A 24751-nucleotide genomic window follows, 5' to 3' on the forward strand; every position below is an offset into this window, starting at 1 on the left:
AAACAAATACTTGTTGTATATTGATATATTCCATATTTCTTTATTTAAATAAAAATGTTGACATTTGTTTAACAATTATTATTATAGTGGATATAATTGCCCATAAATATTGTCAATCAAGTTTCCAAACCGATTAGTAATGTTACAATAATTAAATCGAAGAGTCATCTAAATGTAATCATCTCAATCTCAACTGGGGAAATATTTACGCGTGCACCGCCGCCTCTGTGTTTGTATGTGTGTTGCTCTAAAGTGACCGTGTGGAAACCGCGTCCCTCTGATCGCTTGTCATTGGTCCACGGCACGGCAACTCAGCCTGTTATCGTGGCGCTGACAGAGTAGGGAGTCGAGAGACGAATGCAAATTAATGTCTCCACCGCAGCGTGTGCGCTTGAGGATTGTACACATCTGATCGGCGGCAGATCGATGCATTTTGAGACGTGCTGTTGAGTTGGACTTGGAGCAATATCCGAGTTATTATCTCCGGGTCTGGTTTGGCGCTTCTGCTTCTCACCACACGGTGAGTGATCTGTAGTGTCCACATCCCATTGGCCGTTGAAGGGAGCTGACCAGCGGCTAGTGTGTCCAGCTGGATGAAAGATGCGTGGACGCCTTCAATCGATTTGCCGATCGAACGTCTTCTAATATTTGATTCGGGCAACGAATTTATTTTCGAGATATTTGACCGCGGTTGAACAAGCCACATTGCTAACTACACATAACAATCGATTTTAAAATATGAAGAATCCAAGATAGATCGGTATAGCATTAGTAACATGTAAGTATTACAATCCGGTGTGATGTGTAATCCACCTGCTTCGTTGCCTGGCGAGTAAACACATGAATGAGGGTGAAGGAGCGGACAATCGATTAGCCCGATCTCTGATTGAAGGTTCACCAGGCGCCGGCGGTAATTAGATATGGGCCCTCGTGATCATCCTCTACATGACGCATGTCCGCGCTGCTGCTGCAGCATGATGGAGCTGGGTGATGTGTCAGAATTAGGGGTTGTCCTATAATGTGGGCGTGTTGAGACGAACTGTGATTAGGGCTCTACCAATCATATTGATTTTACATTGACGACGGCGACTGACCGTCTTTGAACCACGCAGCAGCCAGATGTGATCTCTATCCGAGGAAAAAAGCTACTCCAACAAGTGAATCATTGCTTCAGGATGCCATGTAAAGACTTAAACTGAATTTGGGCCAATTTAAAAATAACGCCTGTCTGCTAAATGCACCACTCGCAATTGTGTTTGTGTGTGTGTGTGTGTGTGTGTGTGTGTGTGTATGTGTGTGTGTGTGTTTAATGGTGCGTTCTAAACTAATAAATCATTCAGAGGCTCCATGATGGCCAGATCAACATCAGGTACATCTTCATTACATGGCCAGAGACCGTTGGAGAGATTATTGCCAGTAAGCCTACACACCGACAGGCTTGGGATGAAGTCGCACATAAAGAACCTCCTTCTCCATCTGTTGGAGATTATGAATCTGCACTTACAGCAGGATAAAGTGTAAAGGTTTAAAGCATAAATCTTCTTAAGTTTGGATTAAACACAGCGACTGTTTGGTTTTTCACTTTCATAGTGAAAACCACAGACTTTGTTTAAATCTGTGCCAATGGGGGGAAGAAGACACCAGAGTACATCAGAGGACCCTTTCTCTGTCCCTCACCATGTCTACAAGGATTCAAGCCACTTTCTCACTAGAGGATATATAATGCAGCGTTTTATGGCCGTGAGCTGGGGAGACGGCCAAGAGATTTTAGATTTCTGCTGACTCTGCAGCCGAAGCATCACGAGTGTTTTTTAGAAACTTTGTATTATTTGGTAACGTTTTTATTGGCCATAGTTACTGTGATGCGTCTTTTTTTTTTTTAAGATCCTGCCTCCAGTAGCCTCAACTCTACCTCCCTTTCGGCTGTAGGAGGTCCTACCTCCAAGAGCCTCAACTCATCCTCTTTTTCAGCTGTTGGAGGTCCTACCTCCAGCACCCTCAACCTTTCCATGAAGCACGAGGCGTTCCCAATGGTTAAAAAACCGTTGTACAATATATAAAACTTGATTATAAAGATTCTGTATCGGTGAGAACAGGCTCAGCAGTGATGATAGAGGGGTTCTAAAAACAAACACACACGTGCTGACTCTATTAGCTCTTAATTAATATGTTAGGATGTGCTTGATTAACCACAGGTGAGACATTCAGCCATAGCAGAAAGTATACAGGACAGTATAGTAATTAATCATAACAAAGAAATTAATAAAAAAATAGTGTGTGCGATTGTTTACACTGAAGGAAACATGGATGAACATGATCTCAACACAGCCCTGTTCAACGCTGTCCTTCTCTAGTGTCTCCCCCTGCTGGCCATGTGGAGCGTATGCACCGTGCTGCTAGCGGTGGCTCTGGGTCGGGCCTTCGGCTCCGACCCCTCCAGGAGCACACCACACAAACATGACAACAACCTGGAGATCTGTATCCACCAAGATATGCTGGTGTGTGCTACAGTGTGGGTCTTCATTATTGTGTCTGTATGTGCTGCAGTGTGAGTCTTTGTGAGTTTGTGTCTGTATACATGCGGCACAGTGTGTATTCCTGAGTGTGGGTGCTTTTGTGTTTGTGTGTATGTGTCTCCTACAGTGTGTTTGTCTGCATGTTTGTGTATATATCTCCTGTGTGTGTATGTGTTTCCCTGTGTGTGTCTGTGTGCTACAATGTGTGTTTTTTCCTCAGTGTGTGTGTCTATGTGTGTGCTACGGTGTGTTTTTTTCCTGAGTGTGTGTCCAGACAAGCGTCTGTTTGAGACCAAGAGAAAGGAGCAGCTGAACGCCCTGAAGAACCTGGTGGAGCTCAGCGACGTCAACCAGCAATACAAGATCATCGACATCATGCTCAAAGGACTCTTCAAGGTGTGTGTGTGTTTATGTATAATATTCATTCCACTGCACTGAAATACTCTCTCACACACATACACACACACACCGAACGTACTCAATATTAATGTATGTCTCGCGGTTAAGGTCCTGGAGGACTCCAAGGCGGTTCTGGTAGCGGCGAACATGCAGCCTGAAGACCCCTTCCCCCTGGACGACAAGATCAAAGAAGGTTAATCTCCCCCGTCATCAGCCTCTCCTCTTCCTTCCACTTCTGCCGTTCCCCGTAACCTCTTCTCCCTCACTCCTCATCCTCTCCATCATTCCTCCCCTCCCCTCCCCTCCTTTCCTCTCCCCTCTTTCCTCTATGGAGTTGGAGTTAAATGTGCATGTAAAGTGTAATGTCTCTGTCTCCCAGCCTACTCCCACGTCGTGGAGAACACGGCGTTCTTCGGGGACGTAGCGCTGCGTTTCCCCCGGATCGTCCACCACTACTACGACCGCAACGCCGACTGGAGCGGCCTGCTGCGCTGGGGCCTGCGCTTCTGCAACCACACGGGGGTGTTCACCGGAGGCACCCACCAGCACGTCCTCACACTGGTGCTCAGTCTTCAGTTACTGTGATGTTGTCACACTGGTGCTCAGTCTTCAGCTACTGTGATGTTGTCACACTGGTGCTCAGTCTTCAGTTACTGTGATGTTGTCACACTGGTGCTCAGTCTTCAGCTACTGTGATGTTGTCACACTGGTGCTCAGTCTTCAGCTACTGTGATGTTGTCACACTGGTGCTCAGTCTTCAGCTACTGTGATGTTGTCACACTGGTGCTCAGTCTTCAGTTACTGTGATGTTGTCACACTGGTGCTCAGTCTTCAGCTACTGTGATGTTGTCACACTGGTGCTCAGTCTTCAGCTACTGTGATGTTGTCACACTGGTGCTCAGTCTTTAGTTACTGTGATGTTGTCACACTGGTGCTCAGTCTTTAGTTACTGTGATGTTGTCACACTGGTGCTCAGTCTTTAGTTACTGTGATGTTGTCACGCTGGTGCTTAGTAATGCGCGATATAAACGATATACGATATAAACGATGAAAAAAATGGCCTACGATAGAGATTTTAATTCTATCGCTCTATCGCGATAATGCATGTTGATGACGCAAATTACAATGTTTCATTTTTGGTTTGGTGCAATTCCTTTTCACATTGCAATTTTCGCAACAGTGCCAGAATTCGTCAACAAACCTGCATGTGTGCAAAGAACATTAAAACATTGGACCAAAAGGTCTGGGGCGTTGGAAAGCGTTAAAGAAAAAGGGGAGGGGGGGGGAAAAGCACCGGTGAAAGTAAACAATCATGGATATCCAGCGTGATATACATTGATCTGCGGACTGGTCCAACTCCTTCTCCCTCATCCTGACTCGGAGTGTGTTAAATGCATCGGCATTTTTAAGTTATGTTTTCCAGCATACTTTTTACTTGCTTTTGTCGGACCGTCGGGTGGTGGCTCAACATGGAGCAAAGAGGAGACAGAATTTCTTTTGGATATCGGACCCAAATATCCATAAGACGTTCCGTCACCTCTTTGCTCCATGTTGAGCAACGTCTCCGAGACCACCTCTCCGGCTGGGTCAACCTCCTTTTGATGGTTAAAAATATCACGTAATCGACAAAAATCGTAATCAATGATCGATCATCAATTAATCATGCCCATCCCTAATTGTCAGTACAGTGTCTGTTCCTTATCTGGAAAGACACCCGTTTTTCCTGTTCTCTGCATCTTGGGTGGCATTTAAGAACCAAGGACTTAAACTAAGTGTAGTGCCTTTTAGAATGGTTTGCACTAAAGGAATGAAACCCAATACTAATTTTATTTATCTGCAACATTATGTTGTATGATTACAGTGTTTCACAATAAATGTTCTCGAAATGACATACTATATTTCTCTTTTTTTTTAAATACATTTAGCAGTTTGGCTTTCCTTAGGGTCTATGTAACCTGTTCTGAAACGGTTATTTTATGATTTTATATCGTGATATATATCGTTATCGCAAGAGGCTGCAATTTATATTGCAATATGGATTTTAGACCATATTGCCCATCTCTACTGGTGCTCAGTATTCAGTTACTGTGAAGTTCTCACACTGGTGCTCAGTATTCAGTTACTGTGAAGTTCTCACAATGCTGCTCACTCATCAGTTACTATAATGTACTTTCAGTGGTGCTCACTCTCTCTCTGTCTCTCTCTCTCTCCCAAGATGTCTCAGGAGCTCGGTATAACAGAGAAAACTCCAGACTTCACTAATCCGTACCGTACCGAGAGAGACAACGTGAGACACACACACACACACACACACACACACACACACACACACACACACACACACACAGAGTTAATGTCCTGTCACCCCCGCCAGGTTCTTCACACAGCGGAGGCCTTCCAGAGGCTCCTGAGGGAGGAGGAGAAGAGGAGGAGGAAGGAGGAGAAGAGGAAAGAGATGAGGAAGGGTCCCCGCATCTCCCGCTCCGAGCTCTAGAGCAATGCAGAGGGGAGAGGGAGGAAGTGAGGAGGAAAAGGAGCTCTTCGCCTGAAGGAGGGGGAGGAGGAGGAGGAGGAGGATCAAACATGGAGACACTTGAGATCATAAAGAATATTTCTTGTGAACTAAAACGACAGAGGAGAGATTAAGATTTTGTTTGTGTTTAACAACCGGTTTTCTTCAAGAGGTGACAGGGGAATATTTTTTGGGATCATTCATTTACACGGTAGGTTCAAAAACATTGCATTGTGGGACTTGCGGTCTACAACCGTGTTATGTTCACATGGAGCTACCTCCCACTCCCCATTTATTACTTATCAAAGCTTGTTTTGGTACGAGGATGATGACTGTCGGAGGGAATTGATTGATGTTACTTTCGCTTTACTTAGCGTCCCAAGTAATGCAAGGTTTCTTTTTTTCTGAAAAGAATTCAGTTCTATAACTGAAATAATTTGTTGATGTGGTATAAACTAAAGGGAAACTCCATCAAGCTCATGTTCAAGCATTACAATTAATATTTTGGTTCACACAATTTGATATATCATTTGATGTTTTACAGGAAATCATCTTTTATTGTACAAAGTATATTAAAATGAGACCCTTGTTGGAATTTCTAAAATGTATTACGACTGTTATATAAATATATGTATATTCAGAAAAAGATTGCTGCAAAGTCAACTAACTAAGCCTACAACTATCATTTTGTTATCCGATTTCATGGAATAAAATAACAGATTGGATGTATTGCTTTTCATATTCTTGTTTTACCAACAGAGGTCGCAGATAGACCGAACATCTCAAGTTCAATGGTTATACTTTGGTAGAGCTTTGTGCCTCGGCAGCTAAAACCTAAAGGCGAACCAACTTAAACCAAATGCGGTTTTTATGTTCTTATTTCCTCACACAGATGTTTCATTAAACATGCAGTCTGGTAAGATTATGTGTTTTAAGTAAAAACATTTTTAAAAATGCGTTTAATAGCTTGCTAACGCTAAGGGAAGCCATTGTTGTCAATTTGAAAGAGTCGACTATACACTAATATCGTCTGCTCAACATCTAAATGCTGTCAATGTTATGTCAGTTAAGAGAATAGTATATTATATACAGTAGTACTAGTATATTCTATCAGTAGTGTATGTTTGTATGTATGTATGTATGATCTAGTAGTGGTACATTGTTTCAATAGTATAATAGTACAGTAATAGTTAGCTAACATTACGACTGATACAATCCAGTAGTAGTATATTGTCAAGTCAAGTCTTTATTATTGCCAAACGACGCTAATCGTGTGGAATTAATTTTGGTGATTTGGCTCACACAGGACAGTACACTACCACACAGAACAAGGGAGACAACAAGTCCGACTGGACATACACAAAAGACATCACATTAAAACTATAGACACATGCGTTGTAGCATTGTAGCATTAGTATTACTATATTGTATCAGTGGTAGTAGTATATTGTATCCAGTTCTAGTATATTACATTCAGTAGAAGTGGTATATTGTATCCAGTAGTATTTAATTGTTTATAATAGTATATTGTATCAGTAAGGGTAGTATATTGTATCTGTAGTAGTATATTGTATCACTAGTAGTACATTGTAGCAGTAATAGTATATTGTAGCAGTAATAGTTTATGGTATCATTATTAGTAGTATATGTTTTCAATTAGTATATATTTGATCAGTATTGTTGCAGCATTATTATATCAGTAGTAGAAGTATATTATATCTGAAGTAATGCTAAATTGTATCACATGTTGCAGTATATTGTATCAGTAGTAGTAAATTGTATCAGTAGAAGTATATTGTATGCAGTTGTAGTATATTACATTCAGTAGTAGTGGTATATTGTATCAGTAGTAGTTTATTTTATTCAGTAGAAGTATAATGTATTAAGCAATACTTTATTCCTTGAATAAGACGGTAATACTGCATGAGTAAACTCTGGTTTAGTAACGACTGCATGAATAAACATCAAACGTCTGTGCAGCATTTATAAAAGCAGTGATACTTTGTGGTGTGAATGATCAGATGCCCTATCCAATAAACCTAGCCTTAATCCATTTCAGATACATTCCAAATTAAATTGATTCAGGATCAGGTTTACTAGGTCACGCAACCCGGCTTCCCTGCCTTTATGCCAGTTGGTAAACCTGATTAAGGCAGTAACCTGGTTACAATCCGGTTAGCTGTGTGCAGGGGCGGAGTGGGGCACTAATAGCCACCGGGAAAATTCTCCCCTCCCCCGCCCCGACATTCGACACGTGTGCCAACATTCACAAAGGCAGCCATGGATCATCGGCAAGAAATCACTTAATATCTTAAACGCAAAAAAACAAACTCTAACAGTGAAAAATCGAATTTATACTGGAATTAATTGGGGATGTGCATTTCTGGCAAAAATACTATTCAATATTCGTATAATAATATCGAGAATCGGTCAATCAAGAACCCCGCACGCACCTCGTAAACACGCACACGCAATGACACAGGGAGAGGCGTTTATGATTTGTATGAAATCAATCTTTATTTCAACCACTGCGCCATCAACATTCAACATCAAAATTATTTCAACGTGGGCTTAGGCAGATAGGCCTACATGTTCCAAATCTGTTAACATATTCTCTATCCATTAAAAGAGAAAGATCAGTTAAGTCATTAATTCGTCTAAAATATACCAGCCAGCACATACACATTTGACGAGCAGCTTGTGCTAGCTCCCGCCTAGCAATAGCGTCAATGATTGAGCTCTGGCTAACTGTTTTTCTGTCAATTCACCTGCACGACTCGTTGATGCCTGACTTCGGAATAAATCCGTTATTTTTGAGCACTTAGATGCATCCCCCTCCAGCATCCGCTTCTTCTTTATTCTGGCCTTTTCAGCCCTTCCTTTCTCCTTTCTCTTCTTGCCTTCCATGAGTGCCACAACAAGCAAGCAACCACGAACTTGCTCGCTTTCTCTGTCTGACGTGTCTTTAGGGTCATGCCATTGGACGTGGGGCTGCTCATATATCCCCCTACATTTCCGAAAATGGACTTGACCTGCAAGCTGTTTATTGGATAAACGCATTTCCCAATCCAAGGAGTCTTTGCTCCATTCTACGTCAATTCAAGAGCAAAGAAATTAAAATAAACTGTAGTTCGTATTTTTTATTTATAACCATGAAAGTTCTGTAATGCCTGAATAATGAAGAATTAAATGAAGTAAATAAATAAATAAATAAATAAGGTGGTATAAATATTGGTTGGATGTTTACTTGACTTATATTGTATATTTCAGGGATTTTCACAGAGTCTTGAAGAGGATTAATTTATGCTCAGGGCCGGCTTGCAGACGTCTCGCGGTCGCTCATAATAATTGTGGGCCGGTCCAACTGACTTCGCAGGCCGCTCACAACAATTGTGGGCTGGTCCACCTGATCTCGCTGGCCGGCCGGCCGACTGGGAAATCGCCACTCCGCCTCTAGCTGTGTGCATGTAAATGAGTGTGAGCTGTTAGAGCCAAAGGTAGAATGGGGAACTTCTTGTCTAGCGGTTATTGCAAAGTGTCAGCTAGTTCAAGAATAATATATATTCTTCTTGTTGGCTTACGGAAAGAAAATAACTCGGAGGAAAGTCATTATTATGCAAAGTTCTGTAATGAGAAATTCTTCCAAATGTATATAATGCACCTTTAATGGACAGCTTGTGTAATGTTCCACCCACAGGAGCAGAGGGGCCGTGGCCAACAGACATGGGGGAGAATGATCCAGAAGAAGAGCTGAGACTGATCCTGATTGGAAAGACGGGATCTGGGAAGAGCGCCTCAGGGAACACCATCCTGGGCCGGAGTCACTTCCTGTCCAGGTGTAGCGCCGGCTCAGTTACCAAGGTCTGCCAGCTGGGGACCTCTGACTACCATGTGGAGGAGGAGGCTGGGAGGAGGAAGAGGGTGGTGGTGTTGGACATGCCAGGTTTTGGAGACACACACCTGACCCAGGAGCAGATCATCACGGAGATCAGTCGATGCGTGGCCCTGACGGCCCCCGGCCCGCACGCCTTCCTCTTGGTGGTCCCGCTGGGACGCTACACAGAGGAGGAGAACATGGCCGTCACTATGATGGCTGCTGTATTTGGTGAAGCGGCGGTCCGCAACCACACGGTGGTGCTGTTCACCAGGGGAGATGACCTGGAGGAGCCGATAGAGCAGTACCTGGCCAGCGCACCTGTGAGCCTCAAGGCTTTGATGGACAGGTGTGGAGGCAGGTACCAACTTCTCAACAACCAGGCGCCCAGCGATGTGCAGCAAGTTCACGAGCTGCTGGGAAAGGTGGAGCAGGTTGTGGAGGACAACGGTGGAGGGGTTTACACCAACGCCATGTACCTGGAGGCAGAGGCAGCAATCAGAGAGGAGCAGGACAGGATAATGAGGGGGCGTGGCCAAGCAGAGGGTGAGGAAGAGGAAATGAAGATGTCTAAATGGAGGAGGCGTGTCCTAGAGCGGGATGGGGGGGCTGATGACGGGGACGAGGTGTTTTGGACACAGACCGAGACGGCGGAGAGAAGAGGAGGTGCTCTCAGCTTCCTCAGGGAAAGAGGAGAGCGATGGAGAGATGGGTGGAGACGTAGAAGGAGGGGCGCTGGCAGGCCGAGGCCACGTGCTCCCTCCGCCCCCGGTGGTGGGTGGCAAAGCCAGGTGCCCCTTTCTCCCAGCGTGCTGCGGAGAGTGAAGGTGGTGGTGGCGGCGGTGTTCACTGGCCTGGTGGTAGGGGCTCTGTGTGGTGCGGCTGTCCCACTAGCGGCAGCAGCAGGGGCAGCCGTGGTGGGGAACGCAGCAGGTTTGGGTGTAGCTCACCTGACTGGGGCGACGGTAGGGTGGGTGGAGGCTATTGGCGCTGTTGTAGCAACAGCCTCGGGACAGACGGCCGCGGGGGCCGCTATCGGAGGGCTTGTGGGGGGCTCTGTGGCAGCTGCGGCTGGGCTAGAAGCTTCCAGTCCTGGGGAAGGAGTCCAGTTAGCCCTGGGCCAGGTGGGCCTCCTGGGGGTATCAGCTGTGGGGGTGGCTGCAGGGGTGGGGGGCGTCCTGGGAGCTGGGGCCGCCGTAGGGGCCATAGCCCTGCCTGGAGCCCATGCTGCCGCTACAGGGGCCGGGCCAGCCGCGGCAGGGGCTGTAGTTAGAGCCGGGACCAGTGGGGCGGTGTGTGCTGCTTCAGGCCCCAGCTTGGTGTCTGCCTCCTGGGGAGGAGCGGGGCCCCGCGTCCTGGCTGCAGTAGCAGAGGTGGGCCAGGCGGCGGTGGGACTGGTGCTGGCTGGTGGTCTTGTGGTAAAGGTGTTCAAAGAAAAGGTCTGTAGCGGTGAAGGGACCAGGGAGGCTAGCTACACGGAGCGCAGGACGTATGAAATCCACTGGAACAAATAAAAGAGGTTTCCCTTGGGTTCAGCCTTTGATCCGGATCACAGAAAGCAACTCTGTCTTGCTCTTGTGTTTTTATCCCACATGAAGAGTCTCCCGTATCATACCATGTAGGCTTATCAGTTTTCATATATCATATAATGTAGTAATCTCCAACATCATATATTTTTGTTCATATACGAAACAAAAACAAATATTGAAGAAAATATTTTCGAGGATTTGTGCCTTTACAGAAATATGAGCTATCTAATAAATATTTTTCATCTTTACGTGCATCATTCTTTTTTTTGTGGTTGATTAAACAGTTGTAATAAAGCATTTATAATCATACATAAGAATAAAGATTATTGGAAAATAATGTCTCATTGTTAATAGTCACAAGGACACGCCCACAAACACAAACATTTTCCGCGCGTGAGTTTCTACAAGTAGGTTTAAAAACAAATCTGCGTATGTCCATGACTCATACTGAAACTGAAACTTATTAAATCTATTGTGTGGCCTAGTGAAACTAGCTCGTGTCCATTACAGATGTCAAGTGTTGTTTAGATTCCTTCTTAAGCTATTCCAACCTGATGTGTGTGGTTGTGCAGTAGACTACCCTAACTGCTGTCTCAACTTAAAATCTCACTTTGCGAAGAAATGGATTTTAACTTGACCTGAAACTACGTAGGCCTAAACCTCTCGATTTCTTTGGATGGAGTTGACCTGAGCAACAGATAAAGGGCGTTATGAAAAATAAATATTGAGAAAGACATGCTCAATATGGAGTCAGGTAAGGTGGATTTATATTCAGAAACTCAGTAACCAGGTGAATCGTACATTGTTGCTGAAAGGATTTTTTTTTAATGTTCCGTAGGTAGGGGCATATTTACTATCCTCCCCTTCATTGCCGCCATCTTGCCACGAGTCACATCGCATTACATTAATCCAAAATATACATTACACATATCAAACATGTTTTTCTTTTTTTTTTCTGTACCTTTATGTCATTCAAAATGTGTTAATGTATTTATGAAGCTCCAAATACCATGAATGATTGCACTTCAAAATGCCATTTTATAATGTTTAATTGATAACTGCTACACAACCATTTATCCGTTTCATTTATTTCCATTTGCAAAGCATTGTAGTACAGAAAAGTTAGGTACATAGACCTTGTTGTAGTGATGTATAAAAAAGTGTAAATTAGGCTTTGCAAGTACATAACGTTTAGCCTAAACTAATCCAACATGAGGGCAATAAGTCCATACATCCAAAACTCGAATTACTAAGTTTAAAAAGCATTTAACTATGAGGCTGTCTATTTTAGATATATGTGCCCATTACTGGCAGCTTCCAGCAGTTATCTTTTGGCAAGGAAATGTCTGTAAATCTTTGTGCACTTCTTGCAATATCTACACAAATCTGCAGTTCTGCTTTGACGTTGTCAACGTCCAGGCGGTTTCTTTCATTCTTCCAGGGTGAGGTCGTCACAGAGATCCACTTCTTATAATACATCTACAAATCAATGGATTTGTCTAATCACATGGCCAAAACAAGGTCTTAAGGTTTGTATTGCCAGTGGCCAGCTGTGGTATTCCAATACCGGAGAGGGACCCAGGAGACCCAGTATTCAAGGACAGTGCTCGAAACCTATTAAATCATGAACTGAACATTTCTTAAACTGGCAATTTACCGTTAATATTATAGAATTATTAGGCATTGTGTTAGATAACTCACCCAAAGATTTAAAAAGTAATTTTAGGACGAGACGGTGCAATTTAATGGACAGCTTGTGTAATGTTCCACCCACAGGAGCAGAGGGGTCGTGGCCAACAGACATGAGACAGAATGATCCAGAAGAAGAGCTGAGACTGATCCTGATTGGAAGGACTGGATCTGGGAAGAGCGCCTCAGGGAACACCATCCTGGGCCGGAGTCACTTCCTGTCCGATTTTAGCGCTGGCTCTGTTACCAAGGTCTGCCAGCTGGGGACCTCTGACTACCATGTGGAGGAGGAGGCAGGGAGGAGGAGGAGGAAGAGGGTGGTGGTGTTGGACTTGCCAGGTTTTGGCGACACAGACCTGACCCAGGAGCAGATCATCACGGAGATCAGTCGATGCGTGGCCCTGACGGCCCCCGGCCCACACGCCTTCCTCTTGGTGGTCCCGCTGGGACGCTACACAGAGGAGGAGAACATGGCCTTCACTATGATGGCTGAGGTATTTGGAGAAGCGGCGGTCCGCAGCCACACGGTGGTGCTTTTCACCATGGGAGATAAACTGAATAAGCCGATAGAGCAGTACCTGGCCAGTGCACCTGATAGGCTCAAGGATTTGATTGACAGGTGTGGAGGCAGGTACCACGTTCTCAACAACGAGATGCCCAGCGATGTGCAGCAAGTTCACGAGCTGCTGGGAAAGGTGGAGCAGGTTGTGGAGGACAACAGTGGAGGGGTTTACACCAACGCCATGTACCAGGAGGTAGAGGCAGCAATCAGGGAGGAGGAGGACAGGGTAAGGAGGGAGGAAGAGGAGGAAGACACGGTGAGGAGGGAGGAGGAGGATAGGGTTAGGAGGGAGGAGGAGGAGGAAGACAGGGTAAGGAGGGAGGAGGAGGATAGGGTTAGGAGGGAGGAGGACCAGGTAAGGAGGGAGGAGGAGGATAGAGTAAGGAGGGAGGAGGACCGGGTAAGGAGGGAGGAGGAGGATAGGGTAAGGAGGGAGGAGGACCGGGTAAGGAGGGAGGAGTATAGGAAAAGGAAGGAGGAGGATAGGGTTAGGAGGGAGGATAGGGTACGGAGGGAGAGGGCATCAGCCAAATCCTCCAGCAGTGGGGTGCCGCTCTCCCCCAGGCTGATGCAGAAAGTGAAAAATGTGGTGGCGTCGATGCTCACTGGCCTGGTGGTGGGGGCTGTTTGTGGGGCTGCTGCCTCCCTTGCAGCGACAGCAGTACCAGCCTTGATGGGGGGCACGTTAGTCTGCAGTACACTTTTTATGGCCGGGGGTGGGTTTGCGGGGGGCTGCATGGGTTTAGTGAGTGGGCTACAAGCTGACAGTCCTTTGGAAGGAGCTCAGGAAACCATGTACCTGGTGGGCAGCGTGGGGGCCGGGGTTATGGGGATGGCATTTGTAGGGGGTGGGGTTACAGCTATAGTTGGGGGGACTGCTACTGCAGGGGGGGTTACAGCTGTAGTTGGGGGGGCTGCTGCTGCAGGGGGGGGGGCTACTGCAGGGGGGGGGGCTACTGCAGTGGGGGGGCTACTGCAGGGGGGGGGGGCTACTGCAGGGGGGGGTGTTGCCACTGCTCCAGGGGGGGTTACAGCTGTAGTTGGGGGGGCTGCTGGAGCTTTGGCTCTAGGAGCTGTAGGAGTTGTAGCAGTTATTAAGGCTAAAACAATAAAATTATCCGGGAATATAAAAACGGGTGAATATAAATTTAAATACAGTAAGCAACCATGACTGGGTCCTACTGTATGACCATATGACCAACTGTGTGACTGTATGAGTAAAGTGGTGGGGCTTTTAATATGAAACTATGCGTCAGAATGACTTGAAACGGAATGGGTCACACTATAGGGTTGTGTACTATAACCCTGAAGTGGAATTAGTCTGATAACAGGGCTTTTCCTTTTAAATTGAATCCAAAATCATATGTAATATGTCTCAATGGAAATTTTGGTGGGCTTTTTATTTGAAACTATAATTCGGAATGTCTTGTACCTTACTGGGTCACGCTATGGGGTGGTGTACTGTTACCCTGAAGTGAAATAAGTGTGTGGAAAACAGGGAATTGTCCAACAAATAATAAAAAAACTATTGGCTTAAGCTTACATTTGTCAATTAGTTGGGCTTTTATTTATGAAGTACACATCACAAAGTCTGTACATTTGCCTTTATTGAATGAATTAAAGCAGTTCTAAGACGCACTATGGGGTGGTGTACTGTTGCCCTGAAGTAGAATTAGTCTCTGATAACAGGGCGTTTCCTTTTAAATTGAATCCCAAATCATATGTAATATGTCTCATCTTTGAGTAATTTGAGGGCTTTTAATGTGAAACTATACATCAGAATGTCTTGTACCTTACTGGGTCACACTATGTAGTTGTGTACTATTACCCTGATGTTGAATGAGACTCTGATAACAGGGCGTTTCCTTTACAATTGAATCCAAAGTTAAGTTTACTATGTCTCATATTAGAATTTTTGGGGGGCTTTTAATTTGAAACTATAAATCAGAATGTCTTGTACCTTACTGGGTCACACTATGGGCTGTGTACTATTACCCTGAAGTGAAATAAGTGTGTAGAAAACAAGGAATTGTTCAAAACATAATAAAAAACTATTGGCTTAAGCTTACATTTATCAATTAGTTGGGCTTTTATTCATGAAGTACACATCACAAAGTCTGTACATTTGCTTTAACAGTATTTGCCTTTATTGAATGAATTAAACCAGTTCTAAGACGTTATTACCGTAATGGCTAGTATTGTGACATAAATTCACACATTCATACCAACAGGCCACATATGTCCTTGGCGACTAGAGAACAATTACAGTTATCATTCATGATGATGAACATCAAAGTTCATGAGGTTATAAGGACAATTAAAAGAGAAATGTTGATACGTTAATAGGACAACAGTGATGATATCTAATGCAATTGGACTAAAGAAGGTGTTGCTTTTAACTAAGTTATTATTATTTTCACACAGGAAAGGATAATTGAATAAATATGGATATGATAAGGATAAGAATAAAAAAAAATACATAAAATAAACCGTAATCTTATAAAAGTAGGACTGTACCAATTAAGATGTAGGGTAAATATCTTTGGTCAAGGATGACAGGTGGATTAGCACTACATCTGCTGGGAAGGGATCCGACATGCTAAGTTCTCAATTTACATTCAGAAGTAATGGGTTTACCTTTCAAATGCCACTAATACTGCTGTAACGCTTTGATCAAATGTTAACATTTGATAATATTTTCCTTCTCACTCGAACAGAAAGTTACTTTCTGATTTGCCCCATCATCTGCCCCCTCCCACACACAGGGTCATCGCCCTGATGTGTATCCATTACGCACACACTTGGCTGCATGGGTAGCTGGGGCTGAAGACTCTGTCTCCAATCCCTCCACTTTGCAATCTGTATTACATTATGGGTGGGACTTGATTGTATCCCATCCCTTGATTGTATTCCACTTTATTCCTTGAATAAGACGGTAATACTGCATGAGTAAACTCTGGTTTAGTAACGACTGCATGAATAAACATACACAAATAAACCTAATTGTCAAACATCTGTGCAGCATTTATAAAAGCAGCGATACTTTGTGGTGTGAATTATCAGATGCCCTATCCAATAAACCTAGCTTTAATCCATATCAGATACATTCCAAACTATATTGATTCAGGATCAGGTTTACTAGGTCACGCAACCCGGCTTCCCTGCCTTTATGCCAGTTGGTAAACCTGATTAAGGCAGTAACCTGGTTACAATCCGGTTAGCTGTGTGCATGTAAACGAGTGTGAGCTGTTAGAGCCAAAGGTAGAATGGGGAACTTCTTGTCTAGCGGTTATTGCAAAGTAATGTCAGCTAGTTCAAGAATAATAAATATCCTTCTTGTTGGCTTAGGGAAAGAAAATAACTCCTCTTATTGCAGAACAGGAAGACATTATTATGCAAAGTTCTGTACTGAAAAATTCTTCCAAATGTATATAATGCACCTTTAATGGACAGCTTGTGTAATGTTCCACCCACAGGAGCCGAGGGGCCGTGGCCAACAGACATGGGGGAGAATGATCCAGAAGAAGAGCTGAGACTGATCCTGATTGGAAAGACGGGATCTGGGAAGAGCGCCTCAGGGAACACCATCCTGGGCCGGAGTCACTTCCTGTCTGAGATTAGCGCCGGCTCAGTTACCAAGGTCTGCCAGCTGGGGACCTCTGACTACCATGTGGAGGAGGAGGCAGGGAGGAGGAGGAGGAAGAGGGTGGTGGTGCCAGGTTTTGGAGACACACACCTGACCCAGGAGCAGATCATCACGGAGATCAGTCGATGCATGGCCCTGACGGCCCCCGGCCCACACGCCTTCCTCTTGGTGGTCCCGCTGGGACGCTACACAGAGGAGGAGAACATGGCCGTCACTATGATGGCTGCTGTATTTGGTGAAGCGGCGGTTCGCCACCACACGGTGGTGCTGTTCACCAGGGGAGATGACCTGAACAAGCCGGTGGAGCAGTACCTGGCCAAAGCACCTAAAGATCTCAGTGATTTGCTTGACATGTGTGGAGGCAGGTACCACGTTTTCAACAACCGTGATCATGATGTGCAGCAAGTTCACAAGCTGCTGGGAAAGGTGGAGCAGGTTGTGGAGGACAACGGTGGAGGGGTTTACACCAACGCCATGTACCAGGAGGTAGAGGCAGCAATCAGGGAGGAGAAGGACAGGGTAAGGAGGCAGGAGGAGGAACGGGTAAGGAGGGAGGAAGAGGATAGGGTTAAGAAGGAGGAGGAGGAAAGGGTAAGGAAGGAGGAGGACCGGATAAGGTGGGAGGAGGAGGATAGGGTAAGGAGGGAGGAGGATAGGGTAAGGAGGGAGGAGGAGGATAGGGTAAGAAAGGAGGAGGACCGGGTAAGGAGGGAGGAGGAGGATAGGGTAAGGAGAGAGGAGGAGGATAGGGCAAATAAGGTGGAGGATAAGGTAAGGAAGGAGGAGGATAGGGCTAGGAGGGAGGAGGATAGGGTAAGGAGGGAGGAGGAGGATAGGGTAAGGAGGGAGGAGGATAGGGTTAGGAGGGAGGAGGATAGGGCTAGGAGGGAGGAGGATAGGGTAAGGAGGGAGGAGGATAGGGTTAGGAGGGAGGAGGAGGACAAGGTAAGGAAGAAGGAGGATAAGGTAAGAAGGGAGAGGGAGGAAGAAAAATGGAAGGAGGCTTGCCAAAGGAGGGAAGAGGTGGAAATGGCAAGGAGGGAGGAATTTCAAAGGATGGATCACGAGGACAGGGCTAGGAGGGAACAGGACCGGGGATGCCTTATCCTTTAGGCCAGAAATTAATTGATATTATAACATCTTTATTTAACTATTGAATTGTAAAATTTAAATCAATATAAATCGTACTGATCTCCAGTCAGTTTCGGTAACAAATCACAAAAAAATAAAAAAAACAAACAAAAAATCGATATGCAAATGTTATATGACATCGCAATTTCGATTTGAATTCGGTTAATCCTTCAGCCCTACTTTAAAGCATCTAATATGGCCGTTGGGGCCGGAGGGTTTGCGGGGGGCGGTATGGGTGTATTTATTGGGCTAGAAGCTGACATTCCTTCGCAAGAAGCTCAGCAAACCCTGCGTCAGGTGGGCAGCGTGGGGGTCACGGTTGTGGGGGTGGCTGCAGGGTTGGGAGCTCCAGGGCCTCTGGCTACAGGAGCTGCAGGGGGTTGGTGTGCTTCGGCTGCAGGAGCCGAAAGGGTTGCTGAAGGGTTGCTGCTGCTGCTGCTGCTGCTGCTGCTGCTGCTGCTGCTGCTGCTGCTGCTGCTGCTGCTGCTGCTGCTGCTGCTGCAGGAACAGCTGCATTGGGTATTTTGGCAACCATAAAACTATCCGGGAATGTAAAAACAGGTCAATTTAAATTGAAATATAGTTGCAAGCAACCATGACTGGGTCCTACTGTATGTGTTGTAGAGCATGTCTTTCACTTAAAAATGTATATCTCTGCTGTCTTTCGCCTTATTGCTATGAGTTTTACACCATGTAGTCCCGCAGTGACCTGATACATGTGTGCCGTGTTAGCAGCTTTTACCATCTCCGGCAGCGAATCTGTTGGTGTGTGGGTGTTTGCTGAAGTTGTGGTCACTGCAGTATATCCAAATGGTCTGACTGTATGGGTTGCTATTTGAAAGTTGTTCATCATGACGAAAAGTGCAAGTATAACAAGTTTCATGCATATTGCACCTAATGGCAGCGGGTTGAAATGGTGAACTTCCAGGCCTTGTTATATCGCCACCTATGTGTTATATCATCTTTTGATTCCCTTACTCATTTTACGAGTTCTACAAGCCTACCAATTTACAACTTTTTGAGCCAAAAAGTCAAGTGAAAAATAATAATAATAATAATAATAAATAATACTAACGATTGGTTCCTACGGTTTTCGTAGGACCCCTAATTAATAAGCTGCTTTATCATTTCATGCCGTATCTAGAAGTGACACAAGCCGTTCTCAGTGCCTTGCGCTGTAGTACTTTACATGCAGTACTACATGCACACCTTAAAGTCAATTCACACCATTGCAGAACGGAAGGTCATTTGGACCTTCATATATTTTGTATTTTGTATATTGGGGCCCTCAGTCTGGGTGAAAAGCGGGGGCAGAAGTGCAGCAGGCTCTCATGCCCTCTTGTAAGGGAAGCAGACAGCCGACTAGGGGTTAAGGAGTAGGGGTGTGGAGGAGCTGGACACTTTGTCTCTCACCTGTTGCTTTACTTATCTTCATGTTCCTAGTTTCCCTCCACTTGGAGATGTGACTGATCATTGGCTTAAGCTATTGTTTATAGTTAACATGGTTCAGTAAATAAAGTTATTTGATTTAATTTTAGACTTAACATCAGATGGGTTTTTCAGTTGATTTAATTCTGCATAAAACTGGCTTCATATATGTTTTTATTGTCATGATTTATTCTCTGGAAAATAATCAAATAAGGATGTATTGATTTCACAGTCATAAAAATAACTTGCATATTTTAAATCAATAAACATATAATTCCCTGTACTGACTGGATAATTTTTGCCTTGACAAAAACATTTTACAATTTAATTAAGAGTTAACTGGGACTTTATTAATACGTAGAACTACGTTTATCATTAAATTGTAACCCGTTGTCCGATTTTTTTTCAAAATTTTATTTTTAGCAACATTTTCTATCGTTATCAGGACCTTGAAAATATAAAGAATATATTATATTACATAAATGTAATATAAGAATACCTGACAACATATAGGCCTACAGTATGTCATTGATATTCTGCCGCCCTTTTTCTCAGTATTCTGAGATAAAAATCTCGCTAATTAAGAAAAACAAGGCATAATTTTACCACAATACAACCTTTCTCAGTATTGTGAGATAATTATGTATAATTCGGAAAAAACAAGGGCAGTTTTTTTTCCTAAGTGAATGCATTATGCTTCCGCACATTACGCTTCCGTATTCATAGTGAAACTAAAACTTAACAAGTTTGGTACGTAGTTTAGTAAAACGCGACCTTGTGTCATTACACATGACCTACGTTGTTTTAGATTACTTGTTTAACTATTCCTAACTAATGAGTGTCTTCCTACAGTAGGCCAAGCCTGCGCTACAGTTTTCTCAACTTTATTTCACTGTCACACTTCGCGAAGAAACAGTTTTGAACTTGAGCGGAAACTGCGTTTGCTTCGTGATTTATTTGGAGTCGACCTGAACAACAAATCAGAGTCAGGTAAGGTGGATTTATCTCGAGAAGCTCAGTTACTAGGTACATTTTAATTGTTTTCTGACATGACGATTTAGGAAAGGTTCCATAGGTAGGGGCCTATTTCTATCCCCCAGCAGCACGGACATTCGGTGGTACCAGAATAAATTCATTACATGAATCTAAACTGGAGGCTTACACACTGTACCGCACACATTGTGTCTGTGAATATGTTCCATTATGTCAATCAATGCATTTTGTAAACGTGTTAATGTGTTTGTTAACTTTTTAATACCATAAATGGTTGTACTTATAAATACCATATATTTTCAACAATCAATAACTGCCTCCCAACTAGGCTATATATCTGTGCCATTTATTTCCGTTTGCACCACACAGTGCTCTAAACCTATTTAATCATTCCATCACATTTCTGAAGTTCCTATGAAAAGGAAAATACAGTTTACATAATTATGAAGCATTGTTTTAGATAACAAAAGATTAAAATTTAATATTTGTTCTTCTGACGTAACCTCATAAACAACCTTTTTGTATTATTTTTTTATCAGTACGGTGCAACATTGTTGCTTTGTGCAGTGGTATATTTAATGGACAGCTTGTGTAATGTTCCACCCAGCAGGAGCAGAGGGGCCGTGGCCAACAGACATGGGGGAGAATGATCCAGAAGAAGAGCTGAGACTGATCCTGATTGGAAAGACGGGATCTGGGAAGAGCTCCTCAGGGAACACCATCCTGGGCCGGAGTCACTTCCTGTCCGGGTGTAGCGCCGGCTCAGTTACCAAGGTCTGCCAGCTGGGGACCTCTGACTACCATGTGGAGGAGGAGGCGGGGAGGAGGAGGAGGAGGAAGAAGGTGGCGGTGTTGGACTTGCCAGGTTTTGGAGACACACACCTGACCCAGGAGCAGATCATCACGGAGATCAGTCGATGCATGGCCCTGACGGCCCCCGGCCCACACGCCTTCCTCTTGGTGGTCCAGGTGGGACGCTACACAGAGGAGGAGAACATGGCCGTCACTATGATGGCTGAGGTATTTGGAGAAGCGGCGGTCCGCCACCACACGGTGGTGCTGTTTAGCTGGGGAGATGTCCTGGACAAGCCGATAGAGCAGTACCTGGCCAGCGCACCTGTGAGCCTCAAGGCTTTGATTGACAGGTGTGGAGGCAGGTACCATGTTCTCAACAACCAGGCGCCCAGCGATGTGCAGCAAGTTCACGAGCTGCTGGGAAAGGTGGAGCAGGTTGTGGAGGACAACAGTGGAGGGTGTTACACCAACGCCATGTACCTGGAGGTAGAGGCAGCAATCAGGGAGGAGGAGGACAGGGTAAGGAGGGAGGAGGAGGGCAGGTTGAGGAGGGAGGAGGAGGATAGGTTAAGTAGGGAGGAGGTTGACCGTTTAAGGAGGGCGGAGGACGACATGGTAAGTTGGAAAGAGGTTGACAGATTGAGCAGGGAGGAAGTCGATTGGTTGAGGAGAGAGGAGGAGGACCGGTTAAGTAGCGAGGAGGTTGACCGTTTAAGGAGGGCAGAGGAGGACAGGTTAAGTTTGGAGGAGGTTGACAGATTGAGGAGGGAGGAAGTCGATTGGTTGAGGAGGGAGGGGGTCATTTGGTTGAGGGAGGAAGAGGACAGGTTCAGGAGGGAGGAAGAGGACAGGTTCAGGAGGGAGCAAGAGGACAGGTTCAGGAGGGAGAGGGCCCCAGCAGAGAGAGGTTTCAATAGAAGCCCACAGGCTCCACATTCCTCCGGAGGGGGGCGGCGCAGCGAGGTGTTGCTCTCCCCCAGCCTGATGCAGACAGTGAGGAAGGTGGTGGCGGCGGGGCTCACTGGCCTGGCCGTGGGGGCTTTGTGTGGGGCCGCTGTCCCCCTTGCAGCGACAGCAGGAGCATACTTGATGGGCAGCACATTAGCCTGCAGTACTGCTTCTGTGGTCGTGGGTGGTGCATTCGGTGGGTTTGTGGGGGGCGGCATTGGTGCTGGGAATGGGCTAGACGCTGCCAGTCCTTTGGAAGGAGCTCAGCAAACCGTACGTCAGGTTGGCATCCTTGGGGTCACGGTTGTGGGGTTGGCTGCACGGGTGGGAGCTGTTGGGGGTGTGGCTGCAAGGGCAGGAGCTGAAGGGGGTGTGAGAGCTGTAGGGGATGTGGTTGCAAGGTCTGTAGGGGCTGAAGCTGAAGTCGGGGCTGCCCCTTTAGGGACTGATTTAATTAATGCAGCTGCAACTGTAGGAAATGCTTTGGCAAATGCCACACAAGCTGTTCTCACCTCCTTCCGCGGCTAGTATGTTGACCGGCAGACAGGGTTCGAGTTATGATTCCATCTCTATGGGGGTCTCTTAATTATGACACGGCCCTTCTCAATGCCGTGGAACGCTCCGTTCACTTGCATGGGCCCTTCACAACAACTCCAGCGTCTTCGGTTGCTAAGCGGCGTCAACGTCTTTGGCTAACTATTTCTCTGCTGATCAACACTACGAATGGTTACAAATAAATTGTAAAAAGACACTTTGTGAAGTTATTTTTTTCGTTTGGCAAGTAGCCACTCATTATCGAAAATAAGCCCCTTCAGGTCGAAGCAAGACACCTCCGTTTGCGTCGGTGTCCGGTTCGCCCTGTCTGGGCTTATTTTCCCGATAATGACCAGCGTTCTATTATCCCTTACTTAACGTCAATATTACTCTGTATGTGGAAGGGAAAATAGCTTTATTTGTAATTACAATATTATGCCGCTGTATTTTCAAGGAAATCCAGATTTTTCTGTACACTAATCTTCAGCAATCAAACTATACAAACCGATGTGGTGCAACTTGACTAGCTCTGTTTATTCAATGCATAATAAGTGTCTGGTCATGTCTGTGTCAAAGCAAAATGGAGCACTGTCACTTCACTGTGACCGCTTCACCTATATCTTGACTTTTAAGGATGTTTTTGGTATATCAGGGCCTCGAGGCCATCAACATATTTTTCATTGTGTCATATATTTGGGGCCTCAGTCTGGGTGGAAAGCTGGTCCAGAACTGCAGTAGGCTCTCATGCCCTTTTGTAAGGGAAGCAGACGGCCGACTAGGGGTTAAGGGGTACGGGGGGCCTGGAGGGGCGGCTCACCTTGTCTCTCACCTGTTGCTTTACTTATCTTAATCTGATACTAGTTGTTTTTTTTCACTTGGAGATGTGCCTGATCATTTTCTTAAGTTGATTTTTCTGTTGGTCCTTTGATCCTGACCAACATTCACCTTTATAGTGTGTTCAGCCTATGATCATGATCACAAAAAGCAGCTCTGTGTTGCTGTGTTTTATTCCCACAGGGAGAGTATCAAATATCATACAATACATCAGTTTTCATATATCATATCATATCAAATGTCCAATATCGTATAATAGTGTGTATTTACGAACAAACATATGGAATAAAATGTGATAATCTAATAAAAATATTTAGTCTTGGCTTGATTTATTTTAATTTCGAGGTTGAGTAAAAAGGTTATTCGGGCTGTACGCGTCACTATCGTCACTATGCTGGTTGCCGTATTTGGTGAAGCTGCGATCCGCAACCACACTGTGGTGCTGTTTAGCTGGGGAGATGTCATGGAGGAGCCGATAGATGAGTACCTGGCCAGCGCACCTGTAAGCTTCACCTGCTTTTATTGACAGGTGTGGAGGCAAGTATGAGCTGCTGGGAAAGTTGGAGCAGGTTGTGGAGGACAACGGTAGAGTGTGTTACACCAACTTCATTATCCCAGAAGTAGAGTTAGCAGTCAGGAAGGAGGAGGTAAGGGAAATGAGTGAGGAAAAGGAAAGGGCGCTGATGGAACAGGTGGAGAGTAAGCTATAATGAAAACGGAGTAAGACAGATCAAGGAGGGAGCGTGGACCAGCAGAGGGAGTTACCAGGAGACCAGCCATGGCGGGCAACAGGGGCTGTTATCGGAGAGCTAGTGGGGGGCTCCTCGGCGCGGCTGTTCTAGGTGAAGGGTGTTCTGGTGGCCCTGGGCCAGGTGGACCTCCTCGGGGTCTCGTCTCAGTCACATGAGTAGGGCTGAGACTTTAAGGGCTTTCGCTATAGAGGCAGCAGTTAATAATTTGACTGATTGCCTTGCCTTTTCCAGATTGAGATGTGTGTATCAGCTTGTAAACCTACTGAGTTGGCACTGTTTTAGTAAAGTTAATTTTACCCGCTCAATAATTAATCTCCTATTATTTGCCTTAGCTTTTGTTCAACAAAAGTTGAACAAAGTTCAACTTTAACATAATTTCTGAAACGTTCAGTTTGGTTGGTTTATTCTGCATAAAACTGACCTTTTATTATTATTTTTTTTTATTTATTTATTGTCATGATTTATTCAGTATAAAATAATAACAAAGTCTGTATACATTTCGCGGTTATTTAAATTACATATTTACAATGAATAAACATATAATTTCCCGTTCTGACTTGATTCTTTTCGAAAAAAAAACATTTAACATTCCATAGGTGTATGTAAGAT

General features: G+C 45.0%; 4 protein-coding genes across 4 annotated transcripts; all 4 read left to right on the top strand.

Annotated features, from left to right (window-relative positions):
* Window positions 1-305: 305 nt before the first annotated feature.
* ccdc134 (coiled-coil domain containing 134) lies at window positions 306-6152 on the top strand. The gene is made up of 7 exons (XM_079745802.1): window positions 306-520; window positions 2355-2478; window positions 2791-2912; window positions 3024-3108; window positions 3295-3476; window positions 5131-5202; window positions 5290-6152. The coding sequence occupies exons 2-7, from the start codon at window positions 2373-2375 to the stop codon at window positions 5407-5409; spliced, it is 687 nt and encodes a 228-aa protein (XP_079601928.1). The 5' UTR covers window positions 306-520; window positions 2355-2372; the 3' UTR covers window positions 5410-6152.
* Window positions 6153-6208: 56 nt separating this feature from the next.
* On the top strand, window positions 6209-11076 carry LOC307082671 (uncharacterized protein). Its single transcript, XM_079746312.1, has 2 exons — window positions 6209-6343; window positions 9125-11076. The coding sequence occupies exons 1-2, from the start codon at window positions 6298-6300 to the stop codon at window positions 10813-10815; spliced, it is 1737 nt and encodes a 578-aa protein (XP_079602438.1). The 5' UTR covers window positions 6209-6297; the 3' UTR covers window positions 10816-11076.
* A 197-nt stretch (window positions 11077-11273) lies between these two features.
* LOC307082550 (GTPase IMAP family member 4-like) lies at window positions 11274-13755 on the top strand (the record flags this gene model as incomplete). Its single annotated transcript, XM_079746169.1, has 3 exons — window positions 11274-11584; window positions 12607-13337; window positions 13735-13755. Exons 1-3 carry the CDS (start codon window positions 11566-11568, stop codon window positions 13753-13755), a joined length of 771 nt encoding a protein of 256 aa, XP_079602295.1. The 5' UTR covers window positions 11274-11565.
* A 2197-nt stretch (window positions 13756-15952) lies between these two features.
* On the top strand, window positions 15953-23683 carry LOC307082552 (uncharacterized protein; the record flags this gene model as incomplete). Its single annotated transcript, XM_079746171.1, has 4 exons — window positions 15953-15956; window positions 16558-17213; window positions 20120-20276; window positions 20887-23683. The coding sequence occupies 4 exons, from the start codon at window positions 15953-15955 to the stop codon at window positions 22548-22550; spliced, it is 2481 nt and encodes an 826-aa protein (XP_079602297.1). The 3' UTR covers window positions 22551-23683.
* Between the last annotated feature and the right edge of the window lie 1068 nt (window positions 23684-24751).

Source organism: Pollachius pollachius (assembly GCF_949987615.1).
Source record: "Pollachius pollachius genome assembly, chromosome: 11".
Lineage (NCBI taxonomy): Eukaryota > Metazoa > Chordata > Actinopteri > Gadiformes > Gadidae > Pollachius > Pollachius pollachius.